General features: G+C 42.4%; 1 protein-coding gene across 1 annotated transcript; it reads right to left on the bottom strand.

Annotated features, from left to right (window-relative positions):
* Positions 1-5,204, bottom strand: LOC143030416 (uncharacterized). The gene is made up of 3 exons (XM_076193563.1): positions 2,912-5,204; positions 279-425; positions 1-185 (listed from the first exon to the last, which is right to left on the bottom strand). Exons 1-3 carry the CDS (start codon positions 5,202-5,204, stop codon positions 1-3), a joined length of 2,625 nt encoding a protein of 874 aa, XP_076049678.1.
* Between the last annotated feature and the right edge of the window lie 3,851 nt (positions 5,205-9,055).

Raw genomic sequence — 9,055 nt, forward strand, 5'->3', positions numbered from 1 at the left:
CTATCCCTTCGTGTAAAAGCTGCAGCAAAGATCACATAGAAAAGGTTTCTCTCCTGTGTGGGTCATCACGTGACGTTGAAGACCAATCTTTGCTGGATAAGCTGCATCGCAAAGGTCACACTGGAAAGGTTTCTCTCCTATGTGGGTCGCCATGTGATTTTTTAGATGACTCTTTCCTCTGAAAGCTGCATCACAAAGGTCACACTTCTAAGGCTTCTCTCCTGTGTGGGTCATCATGTGATATTCAAGACCAATCTTTCTTGTAAAAGCTGTGTCACAAAGGTCGCACTGGAAAGGTTTCTCTTCCGTGTGGATCTTTCCATGCCTGCTGAGACTACTCTTGTGGGAGAAATCTGCATTGCATAAGCCACAATGGAAAGATTTTTCTCCAGTGTCCATGACAAATGTACACTGTTTAACTTTATCTGTTTAGGGTTGAAATCCATGAAATGTCAAAACATAAAGGATTTACTGGCTTTTTCATATGAAGGACACTGAATGAAGAAAACATGTATTTCTATCTGTTTTTAAAACTATTCTTAAGGAACATCTCGCAATTAAGTTTAGCAAGAGGAATACATTTTTGTTATCGAAATATGTCAATATCTTTTAGGGAAGTGCTTATGTTTCAAAAGTGTTTGTTCAGCTGTATATGAATTTAATTTTCATTCATATAAATGCTTTACAAACCGTCAAACCTTTTTGTTTTTGTTTTTATTTCAATTTTTGTTTATTCGACAATTGAAGAAATATAGCCTACTTCAAGTAATGTTTCATGAAGCAATTTACACAGACGTATATGCTACATGGGTTATAAGGGTGATTAGATGCCAGGGAATGTAGGACAAAAGGTCCCCGGACAAAATGAAAATGTCCTGAAATCTGCACCCCCGGGACAAAATGTCCCCAATATTTAGGACAAAAGGTCCCCATTTTTTTCAACAAATATTGATTTTTATCAACTGTTTATACATTTTGAGTCATAGTTAATTGTGGTTTTATAACAACCCTTAAATTCAGGAGAATCTCTATATATAAACACAAAGTACAATAATATTTGATATTTTATTAAATATCTTATACACGACCCAACCCATCAATCATTAGCCACTTTTCAGACCATTGCTGTAATTTATTTAAATCTTCATTCCGCAAATTATGAGTACAATTACAGCACACAATTATGCTTTATTGAACTTATATTGTATGCCTATATAAAAGAAAATAAAAAATCAAGTTAAAAACCAAAAATTCACAAAAAAAAACATATAAAGGAATAAAGTAAAACACATCTGACAAATTTTTAGAAAAAAAAAAAAAAAATGAGGACATTTTGACCACCCACCTAGGCCGTTGGGGACATTTTGTCCCAGGGGTGCAGATTTCAGGACATTTTGTCCGGGGACCTTTTGTCCGGGCACCGATGCCAGGGCCCACAATACTATATAAGAAGCTTTTGAATTTCCACATTGGCCGTGAATTTCCTATGGCATGTACTGCATGATGAATTGGTCACGGTAAAAATATACACTTGATTTCCTTCCTTACCCAATGACACAATTTGATGATTGACAGACAATAATACCCCATTCATAGACATTTAATCCAGCCCAAGAAACCCTAGTCACAGCATGCAGAGCATGTAGAGGGGGTTTTGATTACAATCCTGGCAAAAGTACCGTGTCATTTTTTGCAACCTAAGTGGAATAGCAGCTCGGCGAAGTGATAATAATAGACTTCCAGCAGTGGATTTGGAATCTGGATATACCTCACTCGAACAATAGATAAGTGAGGTTAGAAAATCAACTTTTTTACCGAGATCAAAACAGCATAGTATGCCTCCCATGTTCAGATGTTCGTGAATGATCATCATCTGAGCTTATTTTCTGAGACCCCCCCACCTCGTCAACATGTTGAGTCCCTCCTCAGCCCCCAACAAAAAAATTCTAGCAGAGCTCCAGTCAGGACGGTGTCCCTGGACCCGACCAAGGACCCTAGGCCGGCCCCTTGGACCCCATGGCGGACCTTGGACTACGCCTTTCGGATTGCCGCTAACGCGGAAATTATAGTACTATAAGCCACCCCAAAAATTTGCTCAGCCCCCCTTAGCCTCCCCAACCAAGAATTCCTGGCGCCGCCGCTGCATACTCTACAGGAAAGTTAGATCTGAAACTAATACAACTAAATGGATGACGGATAGGTTGAAAAATTAGATTGAAATAGAAAGATTTATGTTAGAATTGAAAGGGGAGAAACATGACTACCGTATATACTCGTCTATAGGTCGATCTCGTGTAAAGGTCGACCCCCCATTTTTGGCCAAAAATTTTGGATTTTTCCATATACCTCATGTATAGGTCGAGTGGCTTGTTTTTGTTTTGATGCTGTGAGCATTCCATTGTCTTAATGCTTTGAAGTGGCGTGGCTTGCCTGGTATAGTAATTATTATGGTTTTTTCACTTCATGAATTCTGATGTATTTTTTTTTTCAAGTTCACTGATTTTAATATCTAATAAGTTTCACTGAAGTTGCCATTTCAGCAGAGTGAAAAACTTGAACAGATTACCAAGTTTTTTCATGAAAGTAGCAGTTGCCGAAAAGACAGACAAGTTTAACTCCATACAAGGACAGATCCTTTATTTGTACGACGTTTCGCTTATTACAGCCTTTTCAAGTACAAACTGAGATTTTTTTTTTCGGTAGATGATATCTACACACGGGCCTTTCTCCATTCGGAGGCCCGTAAGTGTTGAGCCGCTCTGTGTTCAGCTACTCCGGCGTTTTTGTAGTTATCTGGGCGGAGGGTATCCGACCAGGATGTGGGCGAGCCGTTCTATGTTTTCGGTGATGTTGTAAACTATGTCGGCTCCAGTTTTCCAAGCTTCGGGGGCCATGGGGTTGAATTGTCTACCTCTTCTCAGGGCGATGGTGTGAGCGCACTCTAGTAGATAGTGAAGGAGAGGCTCTGAGGTGTTCATCCCGCAGTGGTCGCATTCCCTTTCCTGTCGTTCGATGATTTCCCAGCAGCACTTGTACCCCAACCTGAGCCTGTGGATGATCACGGAGAGTCGTCTGTCGGCGATCTTGGTGGCGGGATGAGGGCACAGTTTGGTGGCCCTCTCGTACCACATTGCGCTTGCTGATGCTGAGCTTATCGATCTTCTGTGGTTGGCTACCTTTGTTCGTTGTAGGTGGTCTTTGGCCCAGCTTTTGATTAATGTGGTTGATGGTTGGACTTTGATTTCTATGTGAGGATGGTAGCGTGTTGTCTTGGCCAGCTCATCTGCTCGCTCGTTTCCGTGTATCCCTATGTGGCTGGGTATCCAGTTGATGATGACTGGGCGATCTTGTTCGTTGTGTAGCTGCAGGAGGTAGAGTATTGTTGTGATAATGTGTATGTTGGTGGGTATGTCCTTCTTCTGGAGTACTTGTGTCACCGCAAGAGAGTCGGTGTGTATGACTACCGGCCCCTGTAGTTGGCTTGAGTACTCCAGAGCTTTTTGCATTGCCACCAGCTCAGTCTGTAGAGTCGAGCAGTGGTCTGATGTGCGCCAGGCGGCGGTGTATGTTGCGGAGTATACTCCTGCACCTGCTGTGCCGTTCTCCGGGTCGACAGTGCCGTCAGTGTAGCAGACAAACCCACCCTGGGCCTCCGTCGCCTGGATCGCTGTTCGGGCAGCGTCCCTCAGTTCCCCTGGTGAGCAGTGATTCTTTGCGTGTGGTAGTTGTGTGTGGTTGAAAGCAGTTGTGGGGGATATCCACGGGGCTGGAGGTCGGTACTTCAGGCATGCTCTGTCTGGCTTCAGAGCCTTTAGATGCCCTTCCATGCCTGTCGCGCGGATTTGGTCTCCTAGGTGTCCGATGTATGTGTCTGGTCGTGGTAGGTCCGGGTGTGCGTCCAGGTGAGCCTTAAGTTTAGTCTTGAGATGTGAGTCCCTGTCGCTCAGCAGAGCCTTGGCTGCCGCGGTGCAGTTCCGGGTCTGAATCCTGGCCATCAGTGGTGGTATGCCAGATTCCATCTGCAGGTTGCTTTTTCTTGTCCACATGGGAGCACCTAGGATGAGGCGAAGGGCGTTGTTTTGTGCAACTTCAAGTGATTCTTCCTGCTGTGATGTTAGATGTGATAGGACAGGTGCTCTATATTCAATAATGGGTCGGATGCAATACTTGTAGTAGTGTTCCAGTACCAGGCGGCTGGCACCCGCCTCAAGTGATTGCATATATCTCATTGGAGCTGTCTTCGTTTTTGTCATTTGCTTCAGCTTCTGGATTTGAAGAGAGGATGACAAGGTTTTCTGCACAGTGACTCCAAGATAAGTGAAGTCATCCACCCACTCAAGATCTTGCTGGTGCATGGAGATTGGCATTGGGTTTGCCATTTTGATAGCCATGGCTTTTGTCTTCCTTACGTTTATTTTGAAGCCTAGTTGTGTGCAGCTCTTTTGTATAGTGTTGAGTGCTTTTTGGGCATTGGTGCGGCAGTTGGGTCCCTTGCTAACGATGGCGATGTCGTCAGCATATATGAAGATCTCAACGTTCCGTGGTCGTGGGAGGGAGGCTATGTTGTCCATGTGCACGTTGAACAGGTAGGGACTCAAGATGCCTCCTTGAGGGGTGCCGTATTCCAGGTCTTTGTAGCTAGACACGGAACCCTGGAAACGGACTCTAGCCCGTCTGTTTTGGCAGTATGCCTGGACCCATGCCAGAAGGTTGCCTGCGATTCCCTTCTCGACGAGAGAGGTCAGCATCGCTGAGGGGTTGACCAATTCGAAGGCCTTTTCTAAGTCCAGGAAGACGATGATTGCCTTTTTCCCGTTGATGAAGCTGAGGAAGTCCATGATGCACTCCGTGGTTCCCACCATACCCCGATAGGCATATAACTGTGGATGGAGTGGCCCTACTTTCCATTTCAGCCTGTTGAGCACCATTTTCTCGACGGTCTTCTCTATACAGCTAAGTAGGGAGATAGGTCTGTAGCTGTTGGCCTCCTTGGACTTGGGGATAGGAACTATATCTTGGGAATTCCAGTTCCTAGGTCTCGCATGTTGCGCTAGGGTGCGATTTGCCAAGAGTAGAATGGCCTTCCATCCGGCGTCGCCAGCGTTCTTGATCATCGAGTAGGTTATCTCGTCTGCCCCAGGTGAGGTGTCTTTTCCCAGGTGTCTCGCCGCTCGGAGCTCTTGTAAAGTGAAAGGTTCGTCCATGTCTGTAGGTGTGTGTATTGCCGTGGAGATTAGTTCTTGTATATATATATATCTCCTACGCAACTTCCGTGCGCAACCAGGACGAAGCAAGAAGAACTGGAACAACAAACTGAGATACATATGCTTGAGATTAAATAAGGGGAAAGGAGGGAACGGGGAGAGAAAAGAAGTAAGGGGGGAAGGAAGAGGAGGAGGAGAAGGGGGTTGAACACTGGGAAAGGTTGAGAATACTGGCCCAAACGTCCGAGGGCAGAATGCTCACAAACGGTGGTTTAATTTTTTTTTTTTTTGCCGGCCATGGGTATCAGGGGAATTATGTGGGGCGAGATGTTAAACATGCCCCTATTTTGTCCAATAGTGTTCGTTCCTTGAATGATCGCTGCTTCTAAACACTTCCTGCGAATCTTGTCTGGTTCTCGTATCAGCAGCTCTGCATTCTTCCAGTCCATAAGATGGTTTTCCCTGTTTCTATGTGTTACACATGCATTGGTGGTGACATGCCTGACGTCGTAACGGTGTTCACGTATTTGTGTATTCAGGTCACGCGACGTTTCTCCGATGTAAACACGGAACACGGAATACGATAAACACCAGCTTTGGTGTCCAGTGTTTGATTGTTGTGTATTTTCGTCTTCGTGATGTCTTTTATTGTGCTGCTTGTCTGGCACACTACTTCCAAGTTGGTGGTTCTTAAAATATGTGTCAGGTTGGTGGCAACGTCGCTGGTTGGCAACACGAGACGTTGTATGATCATACTTGGCTAGCACATCAAGTAATTCCAAAAAGTTTCCTCGATTGTCGGATTCATCCCCTTCTCTGTGCCCTCTCTGGGCAACATTTTGACATGCTGTATAGAGAAGTACTGTACATCAATAACTGCTTTAATGTACCGCCGATTATCCACCACTGTCTTGGCATGCCCGACATCAATGGTTTGATAAGTTGTTGCCCCTGTAACTTTCTGCAATTTGAATTCTCCCCAAGCTTGCATCGCAAATTTATGACAAGCTGAAGTATCATGAGCCTTCAGAGACATGGTTGCCTTCTTCCAATTCTTGAATCCGTTGTGGGTGAATGATTGTTCAGCTCGACCAAGATGGGAAGTTGTAAAATGACGACACGCAAAACAGTAAGCTGCATCTTTGACCACGGAATATTCAAGCCAAGAATATTGTTGGTGCCATCTTTTATTGAATGATCTTGTCTGACCACCTTGCATGTGTGAAGGATATTTCTTCAAATCAGGACAGGTAGGCCCACTATCTGGCAGCAGGCTGATGTCGTTTGGCCCTGGAGGACGTCTTGTATTTTTCTGGGTACTGTCATCATCCGCATTCTCTTCCAACTCCGGATTTTCAGTAGAACTAGAAGTACAGGGTTCTTGATCGTCATTAACTCGTTGCTTCTTGTGGGGAATTAGGAAGCGATCCATGACCTATACAGAAAAATAGATCACATGATTAAAAATGGGGGTGGGACGATTTTTTCTTTAAGTACTATAGGCCCTATACATAACACACTAACAATCAGAAATTGTGTTCATTTTCGTGGTTCATTCACCTCTCGCTAGCAATGGCTGATTCGGACCACTTATAGACTTCGTGACTCATTCGTCAATTGTCACCATTGTGAAATATATTAGGTAGGTGAGGTTCACTTTAGGTTAGGTTTTAACTGAATTAGGTTTGATGACTTTTGTTACAAAAATATGTTAAGCTCATTAATTTTTACATTGATTCTAATTCTCTAAGAAGTGATTAATATTTCTTCTTTAACATTTCTATCTTTCCTCTTTGTCTTTTATCACAAAATTCACATAAAACATTATTGGCGTTCTCAATATCACTATTATCAAATAACAACATTTATATTATAGCAATAGTGTCATCTTGATAGGGTCGCTGGATTCGTTTAAAATCCAATATTGGTAATATTGGACTCGAAACTGAGCGGGTCCCCCTGCGCTAATGTGCTGCGAGCAACAACCACTAAACGAATAGAAAACATCCTTAAGAAACAAGAGCCTGTATAGTTATTAGTGGAACTGTGAAATTAAGAAAAAGCATGTGCTTCACAACGAAACAAGAACAGTGGAAAGTACATATACAGTTTTGTATAATTATGCATAAAAATGTCCATATATCAATAGCAGCACCACAATATAAAAACAGATACATGAAGTGAAATCATCTCTATGTGGGGACAACGATTTACAAGACTGAAACAGCAAGTTGAAAAACCTCAGCATGTACAAAATCATAAACAAATCCACAACCAACCAAACTGAAACTGCATGAATAACAACCACGAAATTCCTCAAAGTGTTTCCAATCAAACTGATTGAAGTTTATAGTTGCCAAGAATGCAATTTCGCCTAAAATATGCATCTTGCTTATGAACACTACATACCAAACTTGCACGGACAACGAAGGCTGTAAAATTGAAACTTTAATTGATTTTATTTAATTACCAGTAGTTTGAATTGATTTCATCATCTATTGCGTCTTTAAGAAATTACTCAGTCCCATTAGTCATTAATATTAGTTATATCTGGTTTTCCATATAAATACGATCCATTCATATTGGCACCATCTCAAATATGACAGAAAAAATCAACGTGGGTTGAGGATAAGAATGAATGCGAAGAAAAGTTTAAGAAGAATTAAGAACTACGATGAAGTTCAGAGTGTGACAGAGGTCAAATGTGATATAACTTGGGTGCGTCGAATTTATATATAATACATTGTAACCTATCATAACGTATTTTTATATTATCGGTATTAAAGCAATGATTGGTATTAACTAAAAAAAATTATTAGCATAATCATTGATACAGTGTAATTTTGAAGTTTGAAATTATTTTCAAATGGTCTCTTCTACTCCAGCAGTAAACATTCACCGACCCCCTTTCGACCCCTTGGCTATTCATTGACCCCTTGGATGTTCCGATCGACCCCTGCGGGGTCGATATCGACCACTTTGAGAACCCCTGGTCTATATACTTTGGGAATACTATTGTCGCCTGGCCACGCCCTGATTCGTTGCATAGTCTATCTCAGATAGGCTATGCATATATATGTCACACATTACAAATAGGCTATCTGTAATGTGTGACATTTCTACAACGGGTTACAGGTGATTTGAGGTGTGGGTCATATATAATGAAAGCAGTTGAACTTGCATAATACCACAATAATACACATATACTGTCCTCATTTCAGATGGGGAGGGGGTTAATGGTAGGGCTAGCGCTGATGGCTGACAAATTTTTAGACCTGGCCATTATAAATTCCACTTAATAAAATTATTTAAATGAGTGTTTTAAATTTTCAGTTTGCTCATTTCAGTTGGGGGGGCTGACCACTGAGAGTATGAAACTTCATTCATATCTCTCATGATTACATTTTTGTACTGTGATGCCCTGCAAATTTTTTGCAACAGGTTTTCAGTCTCTTCCCCACTCTGGATAGGAGGTCTATAGAGAACCCCAATAATAAGCTTCTCCTTCCTCCCCATAATCTCCATTTCTTCACTACACAACAAAAGCCTAGCTTGGCCTCTGGGACAAGATTTCTCAGAAAACCTACATCGAGCAAATTATGAGGAGCTGGACAGAACACTGGGTCAGGGGATTTCAATGACCATAAAATATTACGTAACCTCAGTCACTGTGTGGTTTCCTAGATATAACTGATATATCACTTAACACCCATACTTGTGTCCACGTGGATCGTGGAATACTTTCAGAAATCATATTATGCCTTGTCCCCCAGGGGTTGATATCTCAGGGACAAAATGACCAGCAGGGAGGGGAACTAAGTGAAAATGTTGCTTTCATTTTCATACATTTA

The sequence above is a fragment of the Oratosquilla oratoria genome, chromosome 12 (genome assembly GCF_046742065.1).
Source record: "Oratosquilla oratoria isolate Oo_2021 chromosome 12, ASM4674206v1, whole genome shotgun sequence".
Lineage (NCBI taxonomy): Eukaryota > Metazoa > Arthropoda > Malacostraca > Stomatopoda > Squillidae > Oratosquilla > Oratosquilla oratoria.